We start from the raw sequence: 18,255 nt of genomic DNA, 5'->3' as shown, positions 1-18,255 counted from the left end.
GGCGCAGGCATGTGCTCCCTCAGACTGCCCAGCAGAGGACGACCACCCCGAGGGCGGCAGCAGCGGCCGCATGCGATGCCATCTTGACCCACAAATAGAAACGTCCTGTGATAGACCTGCGTCTTTTTGGTCACGGCTGATGAGGTTGCATCTGATGGGTCACTTCTTGGTTCCACGGGGCAGCCACCCGCCAGGTGAGTGGACGCTCCCACTAACGGCACTGGTGTTGATGGCCACGCAGCACAGGCAGCACCTGCTCTCAGGCCCCAGATGGAAGCACAGGTGTTTATTTAAGGGGGGGTCTCCTCCTCCGAGTAAAAAGCATCATTGAATCCAGTGACACCTGAATTTTTAAACAGTCACTCCGGAACAAGAGAGGAGGTAACTGCTATCACTGTCACTATTATTACTGTTGAAATCAATCAAAATTACACATATTCTTGTCAGATCAGCAGAAAGTGTACTTGTCGGCGAGCTGCAGAATGTCAGTATTTAGCTCACGTGCCGTGCGCGGAGGAAGGCAGCAAAGCGCTGGCCTGAGCCACGCAGAGAGGACACGGGAGGCCCAGGAAGGCTGAGTGACACGGGCAAAGGGGACTGCTGGGGGGAAACCGGGCGGCACTCAGAACTTCGCCTCCAGACCGAACACTCCACGGCCGCATGTTGTTTGGGGATTCGTCTGCTCGCTTTGCTTTGGCTGCTACTCTGGGCGTGGGCATGAGTGGGGCGCCAGCAGCCAATATGGAGGAACTGCCGCCAGCGTTCCGATGCAGAGGGCTGGTCAGGAAGGCTGCCGAGGGCGTGGTCTCCGCAGCCCAGGGGGGCCCAGTCAGCCGGTGTCGAGGGGACTCCGTGGCATCAGGCCATGCTGGGCATTCTCGGAGGCCCCCTGCAGACTCGCGGCCTCGCCCTTCCCGGCTGGCTGTTTCACGCGTGTGGCCCTGGTCTGGGGCCGGGAGGGGGACGCATGCTGCCAGGCACCGTGCCCGAGCCCTCGTCACATGACACTCCTTCCTTTTCTCGTCTTTCTGCCCACCTCGTTTCACCTGTCACCTGTGTGTCGCACTCCCTCCTGCGGGCGCGTTGGCCCTTTACAGAAACACCGTGCGATACACGTAAACGTAAATCTCAGGTGTGACGCTGGGGCCGACGACAGGACTCCACACTCCCCTAGCTTCACCCCAGCCTCCCTGACATCCGTGCTTTGGCCACCTGCTCGCTCTCCACTCCAGTCAAGCCGGCCCATCCTCCTCCACGGCCTTGGCCATGTGCTGAACCAAGTCCTTCGCAGCAGACAGGAACGGGAGCCAGGTCCCCGCAGCTTTCAGGGCAGTTCCTCTGATGAATGAATGTCATCCTGTTCTCTCCAGGCTCTGGTGCACATGCCAAACCTGCTATGTGGTTCCCTGGCCCCGGACTGGCTGACGTGCTTGTTACGGACGGAGCTGCAGGGCCTTGACCCCTCGCCTGTTTGGACCCCTAAACCCACCTGTCTGTCCCCGAACTTGACTCCCCACCCCTCGCAGGACCTGCCAGCTCCCCGGCTTTCCAGCTGAAGCACCGACTCACACCCAGCGCCTGCCAGCGCGGTCAGCAGCCTGTACAGATGCTGCCAGACTTCAGATGGTGCTCACAGAGGTTCGGGTCCTGCCACGTGTGGCAGGTGTCCCACCAGGTGCGGCAGGCGGTGCCGGTGCGCTCGCCGTGCTGGGCAGGGCTCCGGGCCACACGGGGAAGTGAGGCGCCCAGGAAGAAGCCCAGGGCGACGCGGCTGAGTGAGGGTCTGCGAGGGACACGGTTTCAGGAATGCAGGAGCGCTCAGGACTGGCTGGCTGAAAACACACACACACACTCACAGCCCGGGCAGGAGGGGGCACGGACGCATCCTCAGAGGACAGGGCTGTCACGGAGCAAGGAAGGACGTGGGTGAAGGGGACGGAGGTCTGCCCCCCACACCCGGCTGCCAGTCTCCCTCTGCTGGTCCTCCCGGCCCGCTCCTCGCACTGCGGCCGTGAGCAGGGCTCTGCCGAGGCCCGTGAGCCGCCGTGGTGAGGAGGACCAGACGGGGCTGTGGGGACCCTCAGGGGAGGGCGTGCCCTGTGGCATTTGCCTGGGCAACAGAGGTCCCTGTGGGTGTGGGCAGCTGGGTGACAGGGAGCGCTCCTCACTGCAGGGCTCCCCCAGACAGGCCTCCCACAGCAGGACGCCCTCAACCTGCTTGCAGACCCCGGAGTCCCGGCTGGGCTTGTCCCCAAGGCACCCCAAGGGTTTCGGGACCAGGATGGGAAGGGAGCAGGGAGCTTCCATAGGAAGGAGCCCCCAGGTGATGCACCGGGTCCCTGTCACAGTGCAAATCCGAGGGCCGGGGGTCACACTGGCTGCAGAGCTGGGCCCGTGGCAGGGCAGGGGCCATGTGTGCACTGGGCAGCCCGGCAGCTTCTGGTTTACAAACACTGGGGAGCTTTTAGCTGTAACATTGCACCCTGGCCAAGGCCACCTCCGCCGCCTCTAGAACCGGCTCTTCGGGAGAAGCGGTTTGGGAGGGTGAAGCCTATTTCAAAATCAGGCAAACGTTTCTCTGCATCGGCGCGGAGATGTTCTTTGTGTTTTGGCCGAACAGGGCAGGACCCCGAGGAGCTTAACCAAGGGACGCGCGCCCATTTCCCGGCAGATGAAGTAACGAGAGAACAGAGGCGGCCCGCGTTCCTCCCGGGGCGCGGCGGGGCCCGGGCTCCTCCAGAGAAGCACAAGGCGCCAGCCCCCCGCCCCCCACCGCAGGCCAAGGGGCTCCCTCCGTCTCTCCCTCACGTCACTCCAGAGGTTTTCAGAAAAGTTTCAAAATGTTCCTTGAAAACACAGCAGTTAGTGTTCTGACTGGTCCGGTCCTGCTTTTTCTCTCTCTGGGGATTGGCCGGCAGCACGCACGAGTCTCACTCCAGCTGCGTCTCCTGTGGCCTCCGCGCTCCGTGTTTGTCATTCGTGAAGCTACACGTCTGTGCTCTTGTCCCATGTCCCTCACGATGGCAGGTCCTGACCTCGTCTCCAGTTCAGTGGTCCCTTCCGGGTGCGTCCCTCCCATAGCACGTGAATCTACCTCTACACGCATCCATAAAGCATCCCTATGGGGATCGAGTGCGCTGCAGGGACCACGTGATAACGTGCAGATCGCGTTCATGTAACTGACACGCGTTTACGGCCCGCCTCCCATGGGCAAGGACTTCAGAAAACACAAACCTCAGCGAGGGCCACGAACAAGCAAAGATAAAAAGCAGGCATCGCTGCCCTGGCCGGCAGCTCAGGGGGTCGGCGCGCTGGCCGGTGCACCACAAGGTTGCAGGTTCAGTCCCTGGTCGGGGCGCCTACGGGAGGCAGACGATGGATGTGGCTCTTGCCCATCAGTGTCTCTCTCTCTCTCCCTTCCTCTCTCTAAAGTCAATAAACATATCCTCAGGTGAGGATTTTTTTTTAAGTATTACTGGCTTCAGTGACCGATCACAGTGTTAACTCGGTGCCTAGCAAATATGTTAGAACATTAGTGCTTCTTAAAAAGCAGATGTGTGAACAAACTGCAGAAGCAAACGTGTGTGGGAGGAGGGAGAAGCAGCCACCAAGTCCCCCTGGCAGGGTGACAGTGACGCTGACGGAGGCTTGGGGAGCTGAGCACAGTGTCCTCCAGGTTCACCCCTGTTGTCAATGGCAAGATGCCCCCCTTACGTCTGGATGGCGCCCCCACAGTGCACAGGCCGCGGGTCCTTCACCCCTTTACCCGCTGAACGCAGACGGCGGAGCTCACTTCCCGACGGCTGACGGACCGATCGAGGGTGACCTGCAGGCCCGCCAACAGATGCCCACAGAGCAGGACCCTGGGCAGGGGACGCGCTCTGGCTCCAGGGGACATAAGCTGCTGGGGAGTGCTCTCAGGTCACCCACTCCCTCCGCGGCACAGCCGGGCATGACAGGGAGGCACAGACACGGAGCGACACACACGGAGGCCAACCACAGGCGAGGACAAGCTGGGTCTGCGGCCCGCGTGCAGTGAGGAGTGAGCCGGCTGCGCTCACGCTTCGCGTCCCCGTCCCAGGTCCCCGCGTCTTTCCCTCCTGAAAGCAGGGAGCGGCTGCGCGTGACAAGGGGCCTTACCGTACTGTCTCCGGTCCTCGGCCCGGGGCAGGAGCCTCCACAGGAGCAGGTTGCTGAGGCCGTTTAAGTAGGAAGGCAAGGCGTGCAGGCCCTTCTGGTTGTACCACACCTGAGAAGAGAGGCGCGCTCGCCCTGAAACCCGCCCGTGAGCCCCTCGCGGAGGATGAGGAGTCCGCGCCTGGAGGAAGGCAGAGCGCCGTCCGGGCACCAGGGGCGGCCGGGGTCATGGGGTCCGGCCAGTGAGGGCAGGTCACCTTCTCCTTTGCTCAGGGCTGCCGGTAAACTCTGACCTCAGCGGAAGCAGGGCCCGTCTAAAGGGAAGCGACTCTCTCCAGGGTGCGTGAGTGCACGACTTTTCTTTCCACGGGGACGCACCCGGGACCCCATCTGGTCCTCCCGTGCCCACGAATACACCTGGGCACCGAGTTCCCCAAACGCCTTCCGCACCGGGAACAGCAAACAACACAGGGCGCTGTTACCTTCGCCACGGTTCTCAGTCGCGATACGTCCGAAGCAGCGTCTTGGCCTGGATCCAGGACTCCGAAGGACCAGCCTCCCAGCCTGGAACGGCGACCCGGAGTTAGTGCTCCGCTCAGGGGACGGGCACCAGCCCCACCGCTCTGATCTCAGGGGCCCAGGACCCTGCGGGGTGGGGAGGCTGCTCTGCCGACTCACATCCTGCTCGGGCACCGGCACCGCCCAGGCTGCAGGGCCGCGAGGACCAGCCCTCCCCGTTCAGTGCGCGCTCACCGCTGCCAGGGCCCCGCCGCCCCTCCGCGCCATCTGCCCCAGGCCCACCGCTGAGCGCAAACCTAATGCCGCCCAGCTCCGGAAGGCAGCCCCGCACATGCGTAGTGCCATGTCCTTCCCGTTCGGGTCCTCACAGCCCCCCACCTCTCCAGCAGTGGCAGCCGTTGCCACACTGGGTGCTGTCAGTATGCTGGATGGTTTATCCAACACGCAGCTTGGTGGGCTTTCCCTGGGGGGCAATCTAGCTTTTCTCTCCTCATCCCAGGAGCTGTGTTCCCGGCACCTGTTAGGCTCCCCAGACACCGGCCATGAGGGACAAGGGCACACGTCCCCTGTGCCACCCACTGTCTGCAAGAGGAGCCTGGAGAAGGGACCTGCACCGCCATGCGGCCTCCCAGCTGGGCCGTCTCCCGGGCCTGCAGGCTGAGACTCTGGGACTCCGGTTCGCTAGCGCCGGCTGACTGCTGTGTGTGCGTTGTAACGCCCCCAGATTGTTAAGAGTGTGACTAGGATATTAATGCATGCTATGCTCCACTCTGAGTGAACCTGCGTTTAATAAAAGCTGAGAGAACAGCACAGTCACTGTGTGTGCGTCTTGTCTATCGCTCGGGGCCGGGCTGCTGAGCGGGCAGGGAGCCGGGCCACTGCCCAGGAGACTCACAGGAAAGACTGTCACAGACAGATGCTCGTGACACCAGCCTGCTGCGGGACATGTGCACCAGAGAGCGAGCTCATGGTAGCGTAACCTTCCAGGTCACAGGTCCACGCACTAACCGTCCCCGAGCCTGCAGACCTGTGGTGCAGGACACGCCTACCCTCCCCACCTCCTTCCTTTAAATGTAACAGGAACGCCCAGTCGGGATATAGACGGGGGCCTTGAGCCCGGTGTCCTTGCAGGTCACTGGGCAATGGCCGCCTCTGACTTTCTCAGAGCCAGCGACGGCGCTCGCAGACACGCGGGGCGCACAGATCAGCATGTGCGTCTCGGGCAGTGCAGCTGGGCGACTGGGGACGTGGGGATCTGGCGGTGCCGTGACTATGGCTGCGACTTACAGCCACCAGGTGCTGTCCTCCTGCCCGCCCCCCAACCCAGCGTCACCGCAGAGGCTCAGGGGTGTGCCTTCCCTACAGAGACGCACACCCCCCCGCCCCCAGCTGCCCTGCTGATGCCGTGTGGACGGGGCATCCAGAGGGCGACGCTGCCTCACGGGCCCCTCGCCGCCACCCGCCTGCTCTCCCCGTCTGGGGCCTCGGGGAGCGAGGGCCAGTCACCCCGTGGTGTCTGCTGGAGTGAATCCTGACGAGCACCGCGGTTAGGACTAGACCTTGGGCGTGCAGAGCCTGCATCTGAAGCAGGACGCTCCCCACCCCGCAGCACTGAACCCACCTGGGCTCGTGGCTCGGCAGCAGCAGGAACTCCTCCAGGCGGAAGGCCGAGAGGTTCAGCAGCGTGTGGCCCAGGCGGCTGGTCAGGGAGGGGGCCCGGGCGCTTGCATTGGGACAGGCCTGCGGGCATTTCCGAAGAAGTCAAAGAGACGCGTCCTCGTAACCCACAAGCAGGCGGGCGTTCTGACAGAGCCTGTATCTGCGCGCGGCTGCCCACAGTGTCCCACTCCCAGGGAACTGCCTGTGGCCTTCTACACGTTCCGATGTCTCAGACTTCCTTAAGAGTCTCCTACACCAGAGGGTTATCCCACAGCCCCGCTGGGGCCGGGCGCTCAGTCCCACTTGGGCGGCCCAGGTGCTGCGCTGTGCGTGCTTCAGCTGGGGACCGGCCAGCGACCGAGGCGGCCCCACGGAGCGCGTGCTGGCCTAAGGCCGGAGGGGCCCCCGGGCCGCTCCCCTCCAGTGGCTGAGTCAGGCGGCTGCCTGCAGGCTCAGATCGCAAACAACGGCCCGGCGGGGTGGGATGCCGGCACTCAGCACGGCCAGGCCCTGCCCCCATCAGCTCTCAGGGGCTCCCCCCACGTCTCAGAAAGGGCAGGGGAGGCCACGCGCCAGGGACAGCCACGTGCAGGACGTGACCCCCGGGACCTCGCCGCTCAGCCTCCGCAGCCTGCCTGCCTTCTCCTCCCACGAGCAGGGCGGCCGCGGGAGCTGTGGGCTGGGGGCCGCAGGCCCGCGCCTCCTGGGTTTTCCTTGGAGACGACTTCCGGTCAGTTCCACAAACAGACTGCGGTCTGCGCTCCCCACACCCAACAGTGGGACCCCCACACCTGTGTCCCGCAGGAGCCACAATCCCAAGAGCTAAGTGGCCTCGCAGCCTTGACTGCCCAGCTCTGGGAACACAGGGGAACAGCTGCAGCACGAGAGCCCATCCTCCTGCCCTGAAACGCTGGGCCGTTTCCCCCCAGGGGCGAGTCGAGGGAAGGTTAAGTGTGTTTGGGGGGGTGCTGTGAAACCCACATAACATCTGCACGGCACAGGGGCTCACTTCAGTAATGACACCTGCCGAGCAGCCTCTCGTCACATAAACCAAACGGGCAGAGGGTCACTGAGTTACCAGCAATGGAGACACGACCAATGAAGGAGGCATCATTGTTCCTTGAGGTCTAGACTTGACAACAAAAGCAAACCCCCACGACACCTACCCGGCAGCCACAGGAAGCCTGGACTTCGGGGCGAACAGAGGGCTCCTCGTGCCAGCAGGAAGGGCTCTCCCTGCGGAAAGGACCAGAGAGTGGGGGTGACCGCAGGCCCCGCCCTCGCCTTTGCGCTCACAGCTCAGCTGTCACTCTGATGACGACACTTCCTTACAAGACAACAGCCTCCCTGTTCGGGGACGCTCTGCTGTGGGGAACGTAGGACCAGGCCCCTGGGGCTTGCTGGGGGCCCAGCGACTCTTGGGAGCACCGCTCAGCCCCCAAGATTCAGGACGTGCCTGCAGAGCACTCACGCGGGAGAGAGGTGACTGGGGGGCAATTCCACGCCTCCCCAGATCTCAGGGACCTAAGCACATGTGCACAACGCTCCCCTAAAGTGACCTGGGGACACAGCGTGGCACTCCAGGGCGCACACCTGGCTGGGAAGTGCGGGATTACCCAGGTCCCTCTCACTCGGGGCCACCACGGTTTTAACAACAGTCCGACGTGCACCCTGAATCTGGGAGGAGCGGCGGCCCCCGGGCCACTGGCTTTGAGCTGAGCGCGCACATGCGGGGGCGCAGGCTCCCTGAGGCCGGGCGGCAGGGAAGGCTCCGCACTGGGCCCACCGACAGCGGGCGCCCAGAGGGCGGGAGGCGGCGGGCTCAGGGACCCGGGCCCACGATGCCTGAGACGCACGGTCTCTACAGTGCGGACCCTTGACCTCAACCCCGTCTGCACAGGCCCCTCCGAGGGCTTCTACCACCAGCCGTGCGCTTTGTCCCGTCTCCATGACAGCGTCCCGGGAACACGTGCTCCAAGTGCCGCCCCCACACCGAGGCTACGGGCTGACGCCCCTTTGGTTAGAAGTAATAGCCACACCGGCTGACCCCGCGCACACACAGGGGTCCCCAGAGGGAACAGCTGACACAGGTCGCGCATTTAACTGCTACTCGGTCCTTCGGCCCCGGGGTTATATTTAAGGCCGGACGCTGATGACTGATCGCCCTTTGTCCCCGGGGGAGGGGGGACAGCGGCACAGGTGACACCCCCACGCTGGGGGCCGGCTCAGCACCGACCTGCCCACATCGACATGCGCCACGCGGGCCCCAATCACTACTTACGGGTCCGGGCGCGGGTCGGCGCAGAGCAGCCCCTCGTCCGCAAACGTGCGCAGCAGCACCCGGGCCAGGTCCACGTCGCCGCCCTCACAGCCGCTGTCACGAGACAAAGGACACGAGGCGTGACTGCCGGCGCCGGCGACAGAGCCCCGCAAGGGCCGCCCGCGCTCCCCTCCAGCGGACGACGCACCGGCATCACGGGAGAGCCCGGCCCACGGGCACCACCGCCCAGCACGTGTCTGTGCGCACGCCCAGCCGCAGCGGCACCCTCGTCCTCGGCGTCCCGGTGCCATGTCACCGACCCCGGGGCCACTACGAGTTCTGCACCGCGGACGTCGCAGGCGGCCCGGCGCCCCACCGCACGGCTCCGTCACCGGCCGCACACCCGCTCCGCGGCCCCCGGAACCGACGCCGCGGCGGGCGCCCTCGGGGGCACTGCGCGCAGACGACGCGCTACCGGCGGGCGCCCCTTACACGCAGACACGCGAGCGCGCAGGCGGGCGCTGTCGGGCCTCCCGGGAGACACGGAGCCTCAGGCCCCGCCAGCCCCGCTCTCCGGCCGCTGTCTTCGCTCCGCACGTGAGGACCTGGCTCCCGACGAACTCCCCGAGTGGCTCTCGGGCCTCAGATGCCGGGGAGCCGGCACCGTCAGGGCCGCTCCGCCCCACGGGGGCCCCACGGACTCCTCCGCCCCTGGCGCCCGCGGCGGGCCTCCGACGCACCCACCCGACACGGCTCACGCTCAGAGCCGATCACGGGCTCCCCGCTCCCAGCCCGGAGCCTGAAGTAGCAGCTCACCCCTCGGCCCTCTTCCGGCCTCCCCAGCGCTGCACCAGCTCACCCAGCACTCCCCCGGGGGGCCGCCCCGGCCCAGGAGTGCCTTCTGATGGGCCGCACCCAGCCCAGCCCAGTGGGGCCGTCTTCCCGTGGTCCAGGCAACGTACAGATGCAGTTCGCAGACCAGATGCAGAACATGGGGCCGAGGACCAGGAAGGGCCCATCCTCTGAAGGGCAGCACGCAGAGACCCCCACCCCCCAGGCTCCACCCCCGGGACCTTGCGGGGCAGGTCCTTCCTGCGCCTGAGCAGGGAGTGCAGGAGTGAAGAGGGAGAGGAGGCCGTGGGCCAGAGAAGACAGGACGTGGACACGCACGTGTGCCCTAGCGCAAGGCAGCCACGGTCCTCTTGTTCGGGGAAAGCCGGGCCCATGCGCACAAAGATGTGAAGCCAAAGGAGGGAAACCAGAGCTGACTGAGGCAAACCCCGTGGCTGCTTATCTGTCCCCTTTGCGCCTGAATCCGTGGGCCCCTAATTCCCGATCCCGCGCTGCTGCAGAGACATGCACATCAGCAAGCGCTGGGAGCCGAGCTCCCGAAGCTCCCGATGCGAGCCCACACGCGTCGGACCCAAGCAGAGCGACTGCAGCCCTGCTGCCCTCACCGTGGACGCCCAGCCGGTCCCGGCGCCTGTGCGATGGGAGGCAGGCAGCACTGCGCCAGCGCCAGGGGTCAGCAGCAGGACCTCCGAGGGAGAGAAGGGCGCACACGCAGGCCCTGTGCGTCCCAGGCATCCGGTGCAGTTACAGGCTGTGGTCCCAGAGCACCCGGGGACAAAACGGACAACTCCCACACTTTTCTCAAATCCTCAAAATTCCGGAACAGACCTAGACCCCCTGCTGCTGCTCAAGGCCATGGGCTGGCGTGGGCCGGGCTCACTGCACACCAGCCAGTGTCACCGCGTCCTCTCTCACTGAGGGGCCTGGTGGCCCTGGGGAGGGGCGTGGAGGCCACCCCATTGGATGACAGAAACACACGTATGTTTGAAATTCTTAAAAGCACCCATGCTCGCGTTATGCTTTGTCTAACATCATTTTGAAGGAGGAAGAAAAGGTCCTTCCCCGAAAAGGTAAGTTTCTTACCTAAAAAAGGACGTTCCTGCTTTCTCGTGATGGCCAGGGGTCAGCTTGAGGGGAGGGTAGTCGACGGCCAGAGGCCTCACCGAGAACAGGGCCATCGCCAAGGCCACGAAGAGGACGGGCAGCAGCAGGCCCGAGAGCGCGCCTCGCCAGGCCCGGCGCGTGTGGCACAGCCGCCGGGCCAGGAGGGCGGCCGCCTGGGCGAGGGCGCCGGCCGGGGCGCCGCCTGCGGGAGAGAAGACGAAGCCTGAGCCACGTAGCGTCCCAGGGCCCCAGCTCCGTGACTCCTTCATCCACGGCGACGCACCTGGCGCGGCTCTGGGCACAGACGTGACCGTCCACACAGTAAGAACTCTCTGGGAAGCCCTACACGGCCGGATGTGTCGCGACATTAGTGGCAAGAGCAGCCGTCCACTGTGGCCCCTGTCTGGCTTCTGAAGGGGGACAGTGGACGCACAGGGCCGAGGGCGGGGCTGTGTGTTCACGTCTGCTGGCCGCTGGCAAACCTGTGGCATCCATGCCAATTCTGTGCCAAGCACAGCTGCAAGGGGTCCCGGTGCCCCGTGCACTGGGGGGACGGGGGGGGTCCCCTTGCAGACACCCCGCCCTGGCGGCCCGCGCTCTGCTCCATCTCACCCCAGCTCCTTCCCGAGGGGGCCCGGAGCCCTCCAGGTCATGTCCCGGGGAGGCCCCAGGCCTCGGCCACCCTCCCTGCCTTCCAGCAAACCGGGAAGCGGCCACGGGGAGGTCAGGGGTCACGCCAGGGAGCACAGCGTGAGTCCCGCAGCCGCCACACAGGGCATCTTTCTGGCCCCCTCTCAGCGACCAGCTGAGACGCCAGAAACCCCACGGGAACCTGCGGCAGCTCAGGCCCCAGCGCGGTGACTGAATCAGCGCACAGAGAGGGTGGGGCTGGCGGAGGCACACGACCGAGCTCGGGCTGACCACAGACAGACACATTTGTGCTTCTCATGTAAGTGTGCACCCTTCCCATCCTTGTATGAGGCTAGAATGCTGGGTGGTGCCGGTCCGTGGCCTGGTGCATGCAGATCTGTTGGGACAATGACGGGAGGTCTCTCAGACGAAATAACTGAGACGGCCTGGGTGGCCCACCCCTGGGTTTCCGGAATGATCCCCAAGATAATTTCTTGGTCTCCTCCCTGGCCATTAGCTGAGGAGCTCTCGCTCTGGCAGAGAAGAGTGTCTCTCTGTTTAGGGTGCAGAGGAAGGGAAGGGTCAGCAGTGGGTCAGTGTTGCAGGTGTGCCCCCCCTTCCTGTCACCTCTGCGGGAGGCCATGCCCACAAGCGGGCCTTTGAGCAGCACCTCTGACCCTCACACCCAGCTCCCCACAGGGCGCTGCCTGCTGAGCGCTGCGCCTTCCCGAGAGAGCAGCAGGTAAGGGCTGAAGCAGAGGCTTTGTCTAGGCAGCAGGTGACACAGACTCCTGGGAGCTGGTGTCACTCGGTGATGTGCCTGGTGATGGCGGAGCAGGAGCCCCGTTGGAGGGTGGCGGCCATGGGCCCCGGCCTTGCTTGGAGACCCACCGTGGGCTGGGGAAAGCTTCAGCTTTCAATCCACGTGGGCCTGGACTGGACCAGCCTCAGCCACCAACACGCTGCGTGACGTCTGGAACATGGCCTTTGCTCTCTGAATGAGATTTCCCTCAGTTGTAAAATAAGGACTCAAGACTGTTTCCCCTCTGGACAACGAGGATGAATATCCCTATACTGATTAAGTCACTGAACAGGCATATTGTCAACCTACAGTCACAGTAAAGGCTTGTCAGGCGGCTCCGTGAGTCTGTGGGGAAAGGCTTTGCTCATAATTAAGAAAAATAAATTTTCCCCACCTTCCCACACAGGTTAATTTGACATAAATGGGAAAAACAAAGGGCTAAGATAGTTCACGGTCATGAATCAAGACCAATCAAATATTCATAGCTAAACTCACAAAAGCATTCACATGAATAATTTAACAGACAAAATTAAGATGCTGAACCAAATGGTTATGAATTGTCTTATTTGACTTATGAGTGCAATTACATTCAGGGACTGTGGTTACAGCCACAGTTACGCATCTCCCTTGCCCTGACCGTCCAGCTGCTGGGGGAAAATGCGCAGAGATTTTTGGTTTTGGTCGCTGGCTCCAATCACTCCAACACTGACGCCGAGTGAGAAATGACGACGAGTCGGACGTGGCGTGTGCCCCAGAATGTGAGCTCCGCGTCACCAGGCGCCTCCGACAGGAGCAGTCCCAGCGGAAAACCAGCCAACAGCACGCACGGACATGCAGCTCACAGAAAAAGCTACAAAACAGCCGGTGTATGATTCTTGTAAAATGTGGTCAAGATCAAAGACAGTGTTAATATCTAATATTATTAAGCAACTGGAGACACGGCTTTCTGAGGCAGGACTGGAGGGGGCAGGGCACGCAGTCCTTCTGCAGGAAGCAAGCACGGACCGCCGGTCAGCAACCGCATTATTGGGAAAGCAGGAAATTCATCAAGACCATCACATGAGACAGTTTGTTACGGCTCACGGAAAACAGTAGCAAGAAGTTGGAAACAATGTAAATGGTGACCTTGGGGACTAATTAAACAACACAACACCGCTCTACGGGGAACTGCATTAATCTACTTTAGGAAACAGTATAGTTACTCCACGTTATGGGGGATAAAGCCGTCTCAGATGGGGTTACGCCATCTCTCTAGAAGGAATGTCTGTGGGGACTGACAGCTGCCAAGGGGAAGGAGGGCTGGATAAGGAAGGTGAGGGGGTCGGCCCAAGAACACGGATGTGTGACCGAGGACCTGGACAATGACATGGGGACAGCCTGGGGAGCGGGGGTTGGGGGGGGGGCAAAGGAAAAAAAGCAGGGACTACGGTAATAGCATGCACAATAAAATATAGTGATAAAAAAGAAAGAAATGTCCATATGACTCAATAAAATGAGTGGGAGAGGAAACATGTCCCAGAATATTATGTTTTAGCAAAGAACATGTGGATTAAAACATTAAATGTGTTACCTCTATCGGATGAACAAAGTGTGCTACAGAATAACGCGCGCAATAAATATAACTTACTAAACATACTGTTAAACTAGGAAAAATGTTGTTGTACTTCCAGTGAAAAGTGGTCTTTTATGAAATAACTGCTACTCTCTCCATTTTACCAAGTGATTGTATCCAAAAGCTTAAAGCCGCGTCTGTGTTTTCAACCGACTTACATATAATATTTATGTATGTGGGGAGAATGTGGCTACTTTCATTTTCTTCTTCAAAATATTCTGGGTTTTTTCGGCAATGAGTATTCATGCATCTTGTAATCAACGACTGTTTTGTAAATGCTACTCATTAAGAAAAGGAAGCACCATTTTATGAACTAGAAACTGTATTATTCTGTGTTCACTGAGTTGCAGAATTTTACGGTTGAAGTGAACCTGAAAATTAATGTAATTCAAACCTGTCGCTTGTTTATAAATGCACCCAGTTCAGGAGAGGCTGTGAAATGGTTACACTGGGGGGAACTGAACATCGTAGTCACCACGGAAGTGCTACGCTGGGTCCTCAGGCCGTTACCTCCTGAACGACACTCTCAAGGGCTCCTGGTCTCGTAACGGAGTCAGACACGTGCCAGCACGTGTCAGTTAAGCCTGAGCAGTCAGCGCAATGCCTGCCACCTGGTCAGACCCCTCGGGGAGGGGCCGCTGCGGGAGTCTGGGGTGGAAGGGCAGCCAGAGGGTGGGGAAGGCAGTGGGGTAGGGAGGACGCGCCGGGGACAGGGCGCCTTCTCAGACGTGCATTCTGAGATGGAGACACGGCAGCTGGGTCAGGAGAGGGACTCGGGGCACCTTCTGCTGCGCCCCATCGTGAGCTGGGGGAGGCCTCGTCCCCCCTCTTCTGCACCAGCCAGTGCACCCGCATCCACTGGGCGGCGTGGTCCCTGGGAAGGGCCGCTGCTTAAGGAGGTGACCCCTCAGGTCGGGCGTGGACACTGCAGGGGTCTCCCCAGCAGACAGATCGTCGGGGGCCAGGCTGGGGAGCTGCTGCCCCACCTGCCCGAGCACCCGGAACGTTCTGGGCAGGGCGAGCCCCCCAGTCTCCCCTTGTACAAAACAGAGCCCTGCGGTGCAGCAGCCCTTTGACGCTGGAACTCCAGTCATGTGACATTTGGGCGCCTCACAGCGACCTGCCCTCCTCGGGCCCTTTGTGGAAGCAAAGCAACAAAACCAACCTCCTCCGAGTAAGGCTGGAAGGAGAGGCGGCAGGAAAATAAAAGAGAGGAAACAGAAAAGAAGATGAAAGAAAAATAAAAGGAATGGGAAGGGCTTTGTGGCACGTGTATGCTTACAGACATGACGTAAAACCCAAACACTGGCTTCGTAAACATCGGTCACGGGGATACAAACGTGCCCAACACGGGAAGCAACGCTGGTTAAATGCTCTTCTAAGGAGCAAAATCTGTATTAATGAGGCTTAATTCTCTTAAAAGCGCATGTGCAGAGGCGATCTAAACTGTTCTCAGTGATGATGATGTCACGACTATAGATTTCCGAACTCTTAGAACGTTTTCCCTCATCATTCCGTATCACCACCATACTGCTTTTTTTATACAGAATTTTTCTTAAAAGAAAAGAAAAAGGAAAGCTGAGTGAAGATATGATTTTCTCCCGTCACGTCGGTCACCGAAGCGCCTCCGCTGCTGCTGTCCCCAAAGCTCTGGTTCCTTGGAAGTGCCCTGACTGCAGCAGCCACATGAGGACTTCATGGTGGTGGTGGCCGCCCCGCACACCCGCCAGGACTTCTGAACCCCGAGGCTGCTCAACTCTTCTGATTCCACCGCCTCGGAAAGACAGAGGCCTGGGGTCCAGGAAGAGGGTGCAGGCCAGCCCACTGCCAGCCACTGTGCCACGTGGGCAGCCACCTAAATCCAGACTGAGGGCTCTCTCTTAGAAATGCACCAAAGCCAGGTCCCCCGGGTGCTGGCCCCGGGCCCCACGGGTGGGCTTCGCACCCGAGCGCCCTTCGAGGTTGGAATGGATGGTCGGGGGGGTGGCTCTGGGTACCCTCAACTTGGCCCATCCTTGGTTCTGCTCTGGCCACATGGGGAGGCAGGCAGGCAGCCGGCAGACGCTGCAGAGCTGTGTAAGGGACCAGCCCCACAGCTGCTGCAGGAAGTCGGGGTGGCAGGCGGGTGGCAGGCAGCGCCAGTCAGAGCCGCGCAGCCGGAGAGCAGCCGCCCTGGCCGGACCTGCCTCAGACGGGCCCGCGCTCAGCGCCCCCCCTGTTCCAGTGCTGTCCCCAGCTGCTGCTGCCTCCTGTGCAGGGCGGTCCCTGCAGCGCCCACTGCAGCGCCAGCCACCTCGCCGGCCTCAGAGGAGACGCTAACAGCCACCAGGGGCGCAGTGGTGGGCGTGGAGCGAGTGTCATTCCCCTCAGCAGCCTCTCTGCCTCCATGTCCCTGAGGGGTGGGCCACCCCCTCGGGAAGCAACACCCCCAGGGCCTTTACCCACGCCCTCAGCTCTGACAGCCATGCCACTGGGCCTCACTGCCCAGTTGTCCTCGGGCCGCAAGCAGGGTCCCGCTTCCAGCCAGTGTCCCCAGAGTGCACACTGACAGCCAGGGCACGCGACGAGGCTGGTCCCGCAGCGGCAGGAGGAAGCGGGGCTGCTCCGAGGGCCGAGGCACCTCCACGCACACGGACGCGGATGCGGGGCTGGGGCAGGGAGGGCAGGAGCCAGGCCGGGGTGCCCTGCTGCTGGGCGCTCCTCCGAGCTGCCGCAGAGCCCAGCAAGCTGGGGAGGATGGGGGGAGCCCACCCCCCTCCTGCCTCAGTGACCCGCGGCTCCATGGCGACACTGCCCATGGGGCCGCGACGCTGAAGAAGAGAGAGGCGCGGCCCTGTCCATCCTCTCCCAACAGCGGAGGCTCCCGTCCGGGGAGGAGGGATGAGCACTGTTTGTCACCAGCCCCGAGCGCTTTCTCTGGCAGCTCCGACGGGCACAGCGGCCAAGCCTCGCGCCCTGTCCCAGCCACACGGCCCTGGCAGGAGCTGCTGCCCCTGGCACCGGCCCCAGCGTCTGTGCTGCCCGAGTCCGTCTCTCCATTTCCCTCTTGGCAGGCTGCTCCCTGCAAGTGCCCGCCGTGCGCTGGCTGCCGGCTTAGCTCACGGGGAAACAAACGCTCTTTGGCAGGTGTGACTGGCAGCAGCCACGTCTCCTCCGGCCCTGGCTCGCAGGGAAGGCAGATCCTGGAGTTTGAGGAAATACAGACAAGGACAGAAGAGCGCACAGTGGCTTTACCACCAGGGTGAGGCCCAGGGGGACGTGGGACTTGGAGCAGCTCCTTGAAGAGGCAGAGAATGAAGTCCTCCAGTGCGGGACGCACCGTGCGGGCTCCACGGTCTTCAGCAGCCAGAGAGACGCTGTGGGCCTTCGGGCAACATGGCCGTCACTGCCTCCCGTCAGTGCAGGTCAGGCAGGGACGCGGTCCAGGGGCCACGTCGTGGAGGGAGAGAGGAAGGCTTTAGGTGAAGTGTTACCGACAGACCAGGGGCTGAGAACTTCAGCGCACCCTCAGACCTCTGGGGGGGGCAGGGGGTGCATAATTAAAAAGACACGTGGAAAAGCCTCAGGGGAGGAAATAGTCCTTCCCAGCTCCTCTGTGTCAGAGGCACCTGTGAGCCTTCACGCCCACGTGCAGCTTGAAGAGGCGGACGGCCCACTGTTCCTAGGGAGGACAGGCCGCCCGAAGCATGGGACACGGGTGTGTCTCGAACACATGCAGACACCCGAGTCTTCAGAACCACCCCTGGCAGGCACTGGGCCCAATAACCTGCCGTTCTCTCCAGTCCCAGGCTGTCTATCTGTCTGTCTTTCGGGGGATGGCCACGCTAACAGGTGTGGCTCGGAGGCAGCACCTGCTGCTCAGTGAGGCTGAGCATCTGTCACGCACCTGTGGGCCATCTGTCTGTCTGCTTTTGAAAACTGTGTGTTCAGGTCCTTTACCGATTTTTAAAGTCAGGTAATTTGAAGAAACGAGCATCAGCCCTACTCAATAAAAACTGTAAAACAACTGTTTTAAAAATGCTCAAGGAGTTAAAGGAAAACGTAGGCAAGGCACTACGGTAAATCAGAAAAAATATATGAACCTAATGAGAATATCAACAGAGACAGAAATTATAGTTTTAAAAAAGAACTGAACGGAAATTCCGGAGCCGAAACCGCAGCAGCGAAGTGAAAGGCTCGGGCGCGGCTGCGCAGAGGAGGCTGCCCCCAGCCTCGAGGGTCGGGACCTGAACATTGGGGTCTGAGGAGTGAGACGAAAAGGGAGTGAAGGAAAGTGAGCAGAGCCGAGGGGCTGCGGCCTCGTGAAGAGACTGGTGTGCACAGCACGAGGGCCTCTGGAGGAGGAGAGGACGTGAGCGCGGCTGTTTGACGAAATACGGCAGAAAACTCCAAGTCGATTCCAAGACCCGTGAACAATTTATTGACTGTGACAGCAAAGCACAGACAGAAGTAAAAATAGGTAAGTGGGATGTTACTGAAATAAAAAAAAAAATTCTGCACCTCTCACACGGATGAAATGTGAGAAAACCGCGCCATATAACTTCTGATAAGAGACTGATACCCAGAAAACTTAGGAAACTGCTACAACTCAACAAGGAAAGAAAAACAAGCGGGCAGAGGGGGCCGTTGGGGGCAGGGAGGGAGAGCAGGCAGAGCACGGGATTGAGGCCAATGAAACTG

The 18,255-nt window shown here is 61.5% G+C and overlaps 1 protein-coding gene across 1 annotated transcript in view; it reads right to left on the bottom strand.

The window, feature by feature from the left end:
• LOC150001183 (ATP-binding cassette sub-family A member 13-like) overlaps nucleotides 1-18,255 on the bottom strand; it is a 94,505-nt gene that overhangs the window by 21,529 nt on the left and 54,721 nt on the right. The window contains exons 26-35 of the mRNA XM_090287766.1: nucleotides 17,184-17,236; nucleotides 16,057-16,223; nucleotides 15,521-15,757; nucleotides 15,184-15,366; nucleotides 10,511-10,733; nucleotides 8,597-8,689; nucleotides 7,482-7,551; nucleotides 6,278-6,396; nucleotides 4,680-4,701; nucleotides 4,141-4,318 (exon numbers count right to left, since the gene is read on the bottom strand). Of these exons, the coding sequence (XP_090143892.1) occupies nucleotides 4,141-4,318; nucleotides 4,680-4,701; nucleotides 6,278-6,396; nucleotides 7,482-7,551; nucleotides 8,597-8,689; nucleotides 10,511-10,733; nucleotides 15,184-15,366; nucleotides 15,521-15,757; nucleotides 16,057-16,223; nucleotides 17,184-17,236 (1,345 nt within the window). The remainder of the gene's footprint in view (nucleotides 1-4,140; nucleotides 4,319-4,679; nucleotides 4,702-6,277; nucleotides 6,397-7,481; nucleotides 7,552-8,596; nucleotides 8,690-10,510; nucleotides 10,734-15,183; nucleotides 15,367-15,520; nucleotides 15,758-16,056; nucleotides 16,224-17,183; nucleotides 17,237-18,255) is intronic.

This window comes from Furipterus horrens, unplaced genomic scaffold, assembly GCF_987537825.1.
Source record: "Furipterus horrens unplaced genomic scaffold, mFurHor1.1.pri manual_scaffold_9, whole genome shotgun sequence".
Classification (NCBI taxonomy): Eukaryota; Metazoa; Chordata; class Mammalia; order Chiroptera; family Furipteridae; genus Furipterus; species Furipterus horrens.
This window is presented reverse-complemented; position numbering and strand designations above follow the sequence as displayed.